The 13,332-nt window shown below is 36.2% G+C and overlaps 1 protein-coding gene across 2 annotated transcripts; it reads left to right on the top strand.

Annotated features, from left to right (window-relative positions):
• Positions 1-6: 6 nt before the first annotated feature.
• Not1 (CCR4-NOT transcription complex subunit 1) lies at positions 7-12,308 on the top strand. 2 transcript variants are annotated; one of them, XM_018513944.1, is made up of 19 exons: positions 7-188; positions 1,023-1,235; positions 1,311-1,745; positions 1,816-2,112; positions 2,390-3,333; positions 3,429-3,582; positions 3,769-4,758; positions 4,848-5,180; positions 5,268-5,381; positions 5,466-5,714; positions 5,831-6,124; positions 6,617-6,859; positions 7,341-7,757; positions 7,875-8,138; positions 8,232-8,452; positions 8,526-8,732; positions 9,553-9,676; positions 9,876-11,404; positions 11,911-12,308. In XM_018513944.1, the coding sequence occupies exons 1-19, from the start codon at positions 87-89 to the stop codon at positions 11,984-11,986; spliced, it is 7,206 nt and encodes a 2,401-aa protein (XP_018369446.1). In that variant the 5' UTR covers positions 7-86; the 3' UTR covers positions 11,987-12,308. The 2 variants fall into 2 exon arrangements, with proteins under 2 accessions (XP_018369446.1, XP_018369445.1); XM_018513943.1 differs by having other exon boundaries at positions 9,553-9,682.
• Positions 12,309-13,332: the final 1,024 nt, after the last annotated feature.

The following is a 13,332-nucleotide window of genomic DNA, read 5'->3' as shown; positions in this document are numbered from 1 at the left end:
GGCGGCGACGGCGGCGGCGGCAACTCGTGGATACCGAAGAAAGCTTCAAACGCGTTTGAAGCTTTCGAGGTCGTATTCATGGAACTATGAACCTGGACTCGTTGTCTTTTACTTTGTCACAAATCAGTTATTTGGTTGCGAATTTGAGTAAAAAAAATTTCGAGGACATCTGTCAAGAGATATCGGATGTGAGTAACAAATTGATCCTAGAAAAGAAGTTAAACAGAAAGCTTCTTCATTTTTGTCTTTCCCCCTTATGCCATGTCTTTCAAAAAATTCTTTACAAGTTCTCTCTCCTCCTACTTCTAACATTGGTCATAATTCTCACAAAGCGGTATGTTGGTGTGCCTTTGGCTTCCTTCAGTCAGTAGGTCTGTTCTTTTTACCTCAACTTTTGCACCAGTTCATTTTCTTTCTCTTTCTCTCCAGAACGAAAGAAGAGGAAGAAAAAAGAACAAGTCTAGTAAATAGCTCGAACATGATTATACATATTCGCTTAGTAACGTGGAAGTTATATAGGCGAGTATGTGAAATTATGTGTTATTTATGTCATTTTTTTGTATGCTTGGCCAACCAATATCTGTCTAGTTATCTTCTTATCATATCCTTGCGACATCAGTGTATGCGCGTGTGTGTGTGTGTATACCAATGTGGTGTTTACTTTAGTTCTATCTTAACCTCATAAGCAGGTCTTTATTCTTCCATTCTGATATATATTCTGTCCTTTGTTACCTTCTTTATTACCATTTATCAAGATTTCTTCTAAATTTTTAATCAGTTTATCATAAAATACAGGTTAAATGTTAGATCAGTAGATATCAAATAAACAAATTACAAATGTATATTGATGCATTATGGATGTGTTCCATTTGACGCTTGTAACGTTTATTTCATTCTTGTTCAACAAATGTTAAAACAAGAACAAATGCTCACGAGTGTTGTGAGCACCAAATGGAACACATCCTTTGTATCAAAGTCATCAAAGGTCAAACAACTATCAACTAATTCTCATGGTTCTGCAGTTGGTGCAGTGTGGTGGTCTAGAGGCAGATCGACATTTGTTCCGCTGTCTGATATCGTGCGTTGACTTTTCCAAGGGTGAGCTGTCAGATTCGAGTGCGAAAGATTATTTCCAAACAAAGTTGCTAAAACAGGAGTGCAATAGCTTGTTGAGCAAACCTTCATTTATATCTACTTTGTGCTTTGCTATAGATAATCCTTTACATCATCAAAAGGTACATTATGAAACATTATTACTATTGCTGTAAATAGATCATATACTTACATAAGATGATCTATATATTTTTCAGTCATTGAATTTCTCTCCAAAGTTTTTTACTAATTTGAAGAAAACACTTGGCTTGACTTTGGTACAAGAGGTCACGTTTGCGATTGCGTTGCAGCATTCAGAAAACGCTGAAATTCGTGCTTTAGCCTTGGAGCATACTCAAAAGCAGCTGCCTGAATTGATAAAGAATTACATAAACTCTGAGACTAGTAACAAACATCAGGAAGGTGGTTTGCACGACTCTTTGCCTCAGGTCCTTCATCTGATACTCAGCCAAGCTTTCCATACTGCCAATCCATACAATTTACCTGTGGAAACGAAAGAAAAATTTCTTAAACATTTGCGACGTGACTTTCCTCGTGAACTAGTACCAGTGGTACTAGCACCATTCTTGTATCCAGCAGACGAGGAAACTCTGCAATTCAAAATTGAATTAAACATGGCTGTCACTCAAATGGTAAAACATTATTTATTGTTGAGGATTGATAGATTGCAATACATTTATATTTATTTATTTTTCATCTTAGGATAGCAACACTCTTGTAGAGTTGATTATGGAATTAGGATACAGCTTTACTAGTAATATAGAAGAATGTCGATCGGCATTAACGGGTTTAGGTGCCAGAGAGATATCCCCAGCATGTGTTGCTCGTGTATTGTCACAAATGGCACGTAGTTGTAGCAACTTGGATGATGCTGGAGGCCTACAAACATTTTGGGGCAATTCAACTACCTCGCAAGACTCCAGTAAGGAGAAATCATCGGACAGTACCATTCCCACAACATGGAACGTTGAAGTATTTGTTCTAACATTGAAAGAGATAGTAAGTTTATGTTATGTACTAGGATATGTATGAGAGATTTATCTTTTTTTAATCTTATACTCTAATTTTAATTCTGTATTTTTATGTTCTAAACTAAGCCTGTTCTTTTTAGCTCAGCTTTTGCACCGGTTCATCTTTCTTCCTCTTCTTTCCTCCTGGAGAGAAAAGGAAGAAAGATGAGCTGCAGCAAAAGTTGAGCTAAAAAGAATATGCCTATTGATAATTCAAATTGTACATGATGCAGTTTTTATTAATATTATCTTTTTACATTTTTCAGCAATCGACATTGTCTTGGAACGAAGTAATCGTGAAATTGGATCATGCAGAATTCCTTATTAAGGACAGGCAAGGTTTAAACTTGTTGATCACGGGTCTCAAGTTAGGCTTACAACATCAGGGATATCCACCCGACATGTTTCCTGTTGAGCTTTTGTATCGGCACTGGGAAAATATAGAAGGCCAATTTTCTTTAATTCAGCAAATCCTCAAGTGCCCAGACATATTTTGTTTTGCTGATTATCCGTATCATTCGGTAACAGTCGATGTATTAAAAGCAGCTCCTGAAGGCGATAGTAAGGAAGGACAAACTTGGCGATCATTGAACATAGTCGAGTTACTTTTACATATGGCTGAAAGAGGCTTGTACAATCCTGTACAAGAAATCTTCAAATGGCCACTCCAACATTGTCCGGATGTGCTCATCTTAGCATTACTACAGATAAATCCACCTTTTACATTACTGAGGCAGGAAATGTTTACCACGCTGTTGCCAATCTTTCTTGGCAATCATCCAAATTCTGCTGTGATACTGCATCATGCGTGGCATGCTAATAATCCCAAAATAAAAACACTTATAATGCATGCTATGGCAGATTGGTATACGCGTGGTGATCACGATCAAACTAGATTATCGCGCATCTTGGATGTTGCACAGGATTTAAAAGCACTATCTGCTTTACTTAATTCACAATCTTTTCCATTTGTCATTGATCTTGCTTGTTTGGCATCTCGACGAGAGTATCTGAAACTTGAAAAATGGTTAACAGACAAGATTAGGGACCATGGAGAAGTTTTTGTTGCTGCATGTGTCAAATTTCTACAACGACGATGTCCTCAAGTCATGGGCCCTGGTATCAAAGAAGATCCTACAGTCCCCAAGGCAAGCCAACTGCCACAGGAAACACTCACTACAATTTTGGCTTGCTTGCAAGTTTGCGCCGGGTATATTTTCTTTGGAATTATATATATAATTCATTTATATAAATATTTAATTATATAATAGTAATTACATCTGGATTTTTGTTTTTATATTATAGAAGTGTCTCCCAGGAACTTTCGGAATTAATAATGACGATGGTGCAAAATTGTAGTCTAATGCTGAGTAAGAGCACCATGAACAGACCACCACCACCGGGAGTTTTGAGACATCGAGGATTAGAACCATTTAATCCGGCAACTTTGGGAAGCCAAGTATTTTGATTGTTTTTTCGTACATTTATTCTTTTGTTAATATATATTAAACTGTTTCTTGTTTATAGTCTTTCCTCATCTTGTTTTTTTCCTTTCTTTTCTTGCTAAATTAAATAAATTTTTTGCCTATTAAAAATTCTATTTAAGATCATATGTGTATGTGACTATTTATATTATTTTCCGCAGCTATTTTCCTCAAAGCAAGTGGATCCTCTTGGAAATCTTGGTTCAAGTCTTGCTTCCATGGGTCTAGGTACGGGCCTTGGACCGCCAAGTAGCTCCGCATTCAATTTGCCTGGCGCGCTAGGTCCTCTGGTTTCGGCGCCCGGATCTCCCTCACGACTCATGGGACCTTCTCCCAGTCCATTTCCTATGTTGCCGTTATCTTCGCAATTACACTCAGGTCCGGTTGGTACTCAGGGACCATCTGTGCTTCCCGGTGGTACAATAGGTGGATTGGGACGTCTCGGACCGCCAGCTGGTATTGAGAAAGCGAGAATGCCGGAAACCTCCAATTTGTTTCCCGATATGGGACAAAATGTATCCAAAGAGGTCGAAGACGAAGCTAATAGTTATTTTCAACGTATTTACAATCATCCTCCACATCCAACTCTATCGATCGACGAAGTGCTTGATATGTTGAAAAAATTCCAAGACTCTGGTATTAGACGGGAGAGAGAAGTGTTTAACTGTATGCTACGAAATTTATTCGAAGAATACAGATTTTTCCCACAGTATCCGGAAAAGGAATTGCAAATAACAGCGCAATTGTTCGGTGGGATTATCGAAAGGGGTCTTGTCAACAGTTATATGACACTTGGATTAGCTCTACGATTCGTTCTTGATGCACTTAAAAAACCCGAAGGTAGCAAAATGTATTATTTTGGCATAACAGCTTTGGATCGATTTAAGAGTCGTTTGAAGGAATATCAAACATACTGCGAACACGTCCGAACGATTTCGCATTTCACCGAATTTCCGCCACACTTAGTGGAATATATCGAATATGGGTTACAAGGACAAGAACCACCATCGAGACCACAAGGTCCAAAAACTTTAGCGGCAATGTTGGCTCCAGTAACAACCCCGTACAAAACTATGACTACAACTACCATCACAACTAGCACTACACAAGCGAAACCATCTACGACTCCGACTACGTCTCTTTCGGCTAGAGTAAGTTCAATAATAAAAATTGTCGAGATCTTTTTTAGCTTCAGAATTCCATTTCATATGTACGTAACATAACATATTTATTTCCACAGCCCTCTATGCCCTCGGTCGCTAATGCAACTAATATTGATACATTACTTGTGGCAACAGATAAGGAGGAAAAAATTACAACACCACCGGAAGCTTTACAAGATAAAACTGCTTTCATCTTCAATAATCTCAGTCAATTGAACCTACAACAGAAATGTGACGAGATCCGTGAGATTGTCACGGAAGAATACTGGCCGTGGATGGCACAGTATTTGGTGATGAAACGTGCCAGTATAGAATTAAACTTTCATGCTCTATACTCCAATTTTTTGGATTGCATAAAATTACCTGAAGTGAATAAAATGGTAACAAGAGAAACATTCCGAAATATCAAGGTGGGTAAAATGAATTTTCTGAATGCTTTATCAGATAATACTCTTATATTATAGGTTTTATATTATATCAATTTTATTTTATCTTAGGTTCTCTTACGAAGCGATAAGGGAATAGCAAATTTCTCTGACCGATCTCTATTGAAAAATTTAGGACACTGGCTCGGAATGTTGACACTTGGCAGAAACAAGCCTATTTTACAGGTACATCATTATGGCAAATATTTATAGTACACAACTATTATGGATAATGTATGACTTTTATCATATATTTTAATTACTTTACAGATAGACATAGATTTAAAAAGCTTACTCGTTGAAGCATATCATAAAGGGCAGCAAGAGCTTCTTTATGTAGTGCCCTTTGTTGCAAAAGTACTTGAGAGTTGTGCAAAAAGTCGTGTATTTCGACCACCCAATCCATGGACCATGGCAATTATGAATGTTTTAGCCGAACTACATCAAGAGCCTGATTTAAAATTGAACTTAAAATTTGAAATAGAGGTACTTTGCAAGAATCTCAGCATTGATGTTGGGGTAAGCGTTTGTTTGTTCTATTTTAATGTGCACCATAATTTAATTCCTATGCCCTTTTCTTACCTAAAATATTGTAACATAATTTGTTATTAAATTGAATTCTGGCTTTTGTGTAGGAATTAAAACCGGTTATTTACTTGAAAGATCCCGAAAAATTACGCAATCTAGATTATCAGTTGTCACATCCAAACAAGAAATCAGAGACGACTAGTAATCAACAGCAATCTCAGGGGCCTATGGAAGAGTTGGTTGGATCGACAACAAGTGGTACTATCAATCCTCAAACTGCACCACCTGCGGATACAACACCCTCATTGCCAGCTGGTCAACCCGAGCCACGATTTAATTACATGGATATATCTGTAACGGGCATTGCTAATATATCTCAACACATTACCATCAACAATCAAGTATGGAGAAATTTATATTTTTCTATATAAACAGTAAGGAGCATTCAGTCACAACGCTAGATGTAATTTGCTAAAGTCATATATTTAAAATTATAAAACGTAGACGTTTCGATCAATATTTGACCATCCTCAGTACATTATATAACAAGTTGTTACAAAATAAAAATATTTGATAAAGTCTCGAAAGTCCAAATGAGAGATTGATGGCTATCAATATTAACCGAAACGTCTACGTTTTATAATTTTAAATATATGACTTTAGCAAATTACATCTAGCGTTGTGGCTGAATGCCCCTTACTGTGTATATTTATATTTTTAAGCCATTTTTCTAACTTTAGTTTATATTTTTCTTATTTTTATCAAAGAGATATTTAGAAGAATGAAACACATATACATATTAGATATAGGGCTATACATATACATATTAATGTATGACATATACATATTAATTAGGGCATATATTTCATGGATGTATGTAAAATGGTTTTCAGATACCTCTATTCCAAACACATCCTCATTTGAAACAATTTATTCGCCCTGCTGTTGAAAGAGCAATTCAGGAATGGATCCATCCCGTCGTGGATAGGTCCATTAAAATTGCTCTTACAACCAGCGAGCAAATTGTGAGAAAAGATTTTGCATTGGATCCAGAAGAATTGCGAATGCGTACAGCAGCACGTCACATGGCGCGCAATCTAACCGCTGGCATGGCTATGATCACATGTCGTGATCAGGTAAGGTGGGATTAAGCCTATAGGTACTTTCCATTTAGCAACACATGTCGATACAAACGTCGTTCTATCTTACGTCGTATATCATGAGTTGTAAAGACAGAACGGTAGTTATGCCATTAAATGGAAAACACTCTGATAGATACCGTTACAAAATTATAAAAATCTGTAGAAAAGAAGTTTACAAAAATTTCGGACGTAAAAACAAATTACTTTATTCAAACTATTATATATAATAAATATATTCTTTCTCTATGTTTGATAATCATAGGTGAGCTTAAAATGCTTTTGAAGAATTAATAATAAATATTTAAATATATTTTAAACACCTATTTAGGCATTTTAACAACAATAACAAAAAATTCTGTCTCAAAAAAAGTTTTCCATATTGCCATTAAGTACAAAGATAATTGCACATTAATATATAAATCAAAAAGTTACAATATTCAGTCGATTATTAATTTCTTATCTGTTTTGTGTATAGATCCTGGCATCGATTAGTACGAATCTGAAACAAGCGTTTCTCACAGCGTTGATTGGTACGACTCCGCAGCAGAAAGAACTTGTCGAACTTGCGGCAAATCAAGTCGCTACTGAAAACATGGAACTTGCATGTGCATTCGTACAAAAGACAGCTATTGAGAAAGCAGTACCCGAAATGGACAAACGACTATTAAACGAAGTTGAGTTGCGAAAACTCGCTCGGCAAGAAGGGAGAAGATACTGTGATCCTATTGCTAAGTATCAAGCCGAGAGGATGCCAGAGCAGATAAGGCTGAAAGTCGGTGGTGTAACGCCTCAGCAAATGGCTGTATATGAAGAATTTGCTAGAAATATTCCAGGATTTCTTCCACTTTCCGAACGAGATACGCAAACACTTTTTATACCGAAACCTATTTCTGTAAGGATTCGTTTTATAATGTACACCTGAATTGTATTATAGCATACCTGAATTTTGCAATAAGATTCGTGATATAATGTCATTTAACTTTTTTTATTTCTTCATTATGTTCTAAAGGAGGCTCCTCTCACTGCATTCACGCCCAACTCTGCGATAGCAGTCGCTACGGCACAAGTAGCAGCCTATGCAACTGTAGCAGTTAGCAACGACGAAGTAGGTGCAATGCTGGAAAAACTTGCGACGGAAGTTGAAGTCTTAGCTGCTGCGATGGCACCTGCGGTACCTCCACAGCAGCATGCTATTCTTCACAGTCTTCTAGAATCAATCATACTTACGAGAAGATCAAGAGATGCCAATGCAGCTATGGCGTTATTAAAGAAAGTGAGTGAAAACACGCGAGTAAATGTGATATTCACAGTCAAATAAACCATAAGGTTATAGCATAAATCAGAACTGACCAATAATTTATTACAGGCTGTTGAAGGTTTATTAGACGGACCCATCTTTAATAGTGGTGTCATCGACTCTGATAATCTAATACAACGTTATAGAGAACTACACTTACGGATCTTGAAGTGTCTTCAAGATCCACGCGCGTACGGTATGCAATGGACCAACAAGCACGTGACTCGTTGTCTAATCGAATGCCGGGAAGACTACCGATATAACTTTGAAGCTGTAGACTACCTCATAAGGTACGTCATCGATAATCATATCCTTCAGGAGATGTCTGGAAGACACTATTAATTATTGGACGGTATTTCGTAGATCTCACTTGATTAGTCTTCCGCAATACGACATAGCTGTAGCGCAAGCTGTAGAGGCGGGAAATGCTTTGGCAACAGTATTCGCTATGCAGTTGGTTCAACTTTATTTGATTGATGAGAGGCAGGCAACTCATGTTACCGAAACTGACTTATTTCATACGCTTGAGATATTGGCTCGAATGTCACATCATCGAACACCACCGGAAGGGTATTATTATTATTATTATTATTATTATAAATCTTATAAATATTAAATATTAACTTCCGAAAATGTTTGATAAATGACGTAATTCATTCAGATCACTTTGAATTTTTCTTTACGTTTTCCTTGTACAGTATCACGTTTTTTCCTTTCTTTATTCTTTTTTTCTTAGTTCTTTTTCAAAGAATTTTTTTTAAGGATTTTTTTTACAGACTCATACAGATTTATTTTCATTTTTTTTATTAGAACGTTACAAAGCGCATGCCACCGCACCTGTTATTCATTCTCTAACACTATGTATATATGAAAAATGAAGTAAAATACAAAATTTAAATTAAAATTCCTGACTACTCACCATGAATCTTCATATTGATGAAGAGAAAATACATCATGAAAATTCTTGCAAAATATATTAGAACAAACATTTTTCAATAAAATAATATTTGCATTTGATAAAGTATACGTGTAAAATTTACCGAAATTCAAAATTCTTCTTTTATTTTGGATAAAACAAAATATTTATCTCAATCCTATAGCTGTCATATAGTTTGTTTCGTTTTCTGATATATGTATATTAGGCATATTTCAGTTTTAAATATATGGTTATTTATTAATTACCTAGAAGTTCTTGGTATATATTTCTCGACAATTGTCAAAATACATAATTTTCGTGCTGACAGTTACCTTCACAATACAAAATAAAAATAAAGCGATTGGTTTTAATGTTTTTTTGAGAATGGATATAACATATTTATTCAATTAAGTTGTAATCATACTGTATTTGTATCTATTCAAGCATGTATAAATATTTCACATCACATTTCAGAATCTCACTCTATAGATTGACAAGTCTAGTAGAGTCACTACGTGCCAATCACGATACGAATGCCGTATTGGTAGACAGAGCTCCAGCAGGACCTACGGCACACATTCATTCTGGAATCCTGCAGGTGAGAGTAAGTAGATTGTCCAGATTATTCAATCTAAATAGAATATTCTAGTGATATTTCGTACTACATTGGCGACGATCGATTATATATCAATGTCATAATTTTATTTAAAAAATTTGCGTGTAATAGTATAGACGTCTCTCGGTATTTATCGCAAGTCGTAAATAATTAACATGTGGCATGTATTCACATTTTACAGGCTCGGGATTTTGACGATCCACCCGGACTGATGGATAAGACAGAATATCTATTACGTGAATGGGTGCAAATGCATCATAATCCACAGTACGCGCGAGATCCCACGAAAGCGTTTAGCATATTTGTTCATCAAATGAACATTCATGGCATCCTGAAGACTGACGATCTCATCACGAGATTTTTCAAGTTGAGCACACAAATGTGCGTCGACCTTTGTTACCGAACTCTATCAGAAACTGGCTTAGCTCCCTCGATAATACGTGCGAAGTGCTTCCATTCATTGGATGCGTTCGTACGTCTCGTAGCACTTCTGGTGAAGCACTCGGGCGATGCTACCAATACCCACACCAAAATTAATCTTTTGAATAAGGTGCTGGGTATCGTCGCCGGTGTGCTGTTACAGGACCACGAAATACGTGGTGCCGATTTCCAACAATTGCCGTATCATAGAATCTTTATCATGCTGTTCTTGGAATTGTGCGCGCCCGAGCCGGTACTGGAGGCCGTGAATTTCCAAGTTCTAACTGCCTTCTGCCATACTCTGCACATTTTGCGACCAGCAAAAGCATCAGGCTTTTGTTACGCCTGGCTGGAGTTGGTTTCGCACCGAGTCTTCATTGGTCGCATGCTGGCTATTACGCCCGGGCAAAAATGTTGGGGGATGTACGCGCAACTTCTTATCGATCTGTTCAAGTACCTCGCACCTTATCTTCGAAACGCGGAGCTAGCGAAGCCTGTGACGAGTCTGTACAAAGGGACCTTACGCGTGTTGCTCGTACTGCTTCATGACTTTCCGGAGTTCCTTTGCGATTATCATTATGGATTTTGCGATGTGATACCACCGAATTGCATACAAATGAGAAATCTGATCTTGAGTGCGTTTCCGAGAAATATGCGCCTACCCGATCCGTTCACGCCGAATCTGAAGGTTGATATGCTGCAGGAGATAGCGCAGCCTCCGCGTGTTCTCACCAATTTCGCGTCAACAATACAGCCATTGACTTTCAAGAAAGAACTCGATTCTTATCTGAAGGCTCGTGCACCGGTCACCTTTCTATCCGAACTTCGTAGCAATTTGCAAGTGTCGCAAGAGGCCGGCGTGCGTTATAATATTCAACTGATGAATGCTCTAGTGCTCTATGTAGGCACACAAGCTATACTATTTATTCGCAGCAAAGGTCACGCTCCTAACATGTCTACTATCGCACATTCCGCACACATGGATATCTTCCAGAATTTGGCCGTAGATCTGGATACCGAAGGCCGATATTTGTTCCTAAACGCCATAGCGAATCAGTTACGATATCCTAATAGTCACACGCATTACTTCAGTTGTACGATTCTCTACTTATTCGCGGAAGCGAATACGGAAGCGATACAGGAACAAATCACGAGGGTTCTTCTGGAAAGACTGATTGTAAACAGACCACATCCATGGGGACTTCTCATCACTTTCATCGAACTGATCAAGAATCCGACGTATAAATTTTGGTCACATGAGTTTGTACATTGCGCGCCGGAGATTGAAAAGTAAGTCTTATTTTCTAATTTTTTATGAATTAAATGCCGAGATAATTTCCATTTTATACCGGTTCTCTCTCTCTCTCTCTCTCTCTCTCTCTCTCTCTCTCTCTCTCTAAAAAACTATATTTTTAAATTATTGAAATTATATCCATTGAATGACACATCGTTATCGGTATGATATCGAAGCGTTTCTATAGATTATATCGGTATCATATTGACATTATTCACAATATAGTATGTGAAATTAAAACTTAAATTAAGATTTTAATTTTGATACAGATTTCAATTTCTTTTGTCGTATATGATGAAAAGTGAACAAAATTTATAACCGTTAAATGCGTTTGAATCTTAACACGATTTTTATTGATAAAATATTAATAACAGAAATAAAATTCACACACAGAATTAGTTGCATTTAGCTTTGAATGTAAGGTATAAACTTAACCCTAATATTTTAGCGTGCAATCAATTCATTCTTTTTTTAAAAAATTAAACATTTCTTATTGTTTCAGATTGTTCGAATCTGTAGCTAGGTCATGTATGGTACAGAAGCAGGTACCCACAACGGAAACGGAGATTCCAGAGTGATAGAGCGTTTTAATTCTTGCTGTGTGTATAGTAAAATGAAAGTTAATGACTGAATATTGCTTGTAAAAAGTTGTAGGGATAAATGTAATATCGCGTTAAAATTTTTGAGATGGGTAGATGCTAAGTAATCCTAAATAAGTGTGTATCGATTTATATAATGTATAAGTGAGATAATTATTGCGTTAATATTTTAATAAGAAGGAACGTCGATTAAGGGGAGCAAAACCTCATACACCTCATTGAACGGTCTTTCGGACAACGTAATTCACATAGTGTATGTGTGTGTGTATGTGTGTGTGCGTGCGCGCGCGCGTGTGTATATATATATGGTATATGTATGTGTGTATATATATATATATGTGTGTGTGTGTGTGTGTGTGTATATATATATACACACAAACGACATTGTACACACAATAACACAAATGTCAGTATATAGATAATAAAGTGTATCGTGGTGGAACAGTTCATAAAAATAACAAATGGTGTTCAATAAATGCAATTGACGAATATTTCTCGCATACGATTTTGCAAATTTGTATTCCTGCAAAAAGATATATTAGCATGGAATATGTTGTACAAGAGATAGATATTTGTAGAGAGAGGTATACGCTTTAGGAACTATTATTAAGTATATGACACGGTTTAAAATCTGTGACATAGCGTAGGACATTAATAAAAAAAAAAAATATATATATATATATATACACACATACAGGGTGTATTTCAAATGTAATATTTCGGACAATATGAATGAAGGGGAAAGTGTTTTAAATGAAACGGTCTGAAGAACCGCAATTATTGGTCAAATTAATTTTTGAAAACAATTTTTTGAGATCATATGGAGGTTAACGTCATTTTTTTTTTAAATGAAATTGTATGATTTTTTTTATGCAATATGATTTCTCTGATTATTTCGTATATAAAAAGATAAAGCTATCGAAAAACCAATAGTGTATGAGATATTCTTCTATGGAAGTACCCGTGAAGTATCGAGCAACTATATATTTTCTTTACATCAGTTGATTTATCTCATTCTATTCACAAAATTATCAGGTACTTCTTCTTATCTTCCTTTTACGTTAAGTCTCTGGCCTATGTTACATCTCTCTCTGATATGCTTATAGTGCTCACACTGATTATTCAATTGCCACAAGTATATCAGGTACGATCATAAAAAAACAATAGTTTGAGATATTTAACATTTCCGGTCAATTTCGTGCTAATGTAATGTATAAATTATCTCGTGAATTATTGATTTTTTAAATAGCTTTACCTTAATACTTTTATATTCGGAATAATCAAGGAAATTGTATTATGTAAAAAAATCATGCATTTTTCAAAAA

The sequence above is a fragment of the Trachymyrmex cornetzi genome, unplaced genomic scaffold, assembly GCF_001594075.2.
Source record: "Trachymyrmex cornetzi isolate Tcor2-1 unplaced genomic scaffold, Tcor1.1 scaffold482, whole genome shotgun sequence".
NCBI classification, from domain to species: Eukaryota; Metazoa; Arthropoda; class Insecta; order Hymenoptera; family Formicidae; genus Trachymyrmex; species Trachymyrmex cornetzi.
The sequence above is the reverse complement of the archived record's forward strand: the minus strand, read 5'-3'. Positions and strand labels throughout refer to the sequence as shown.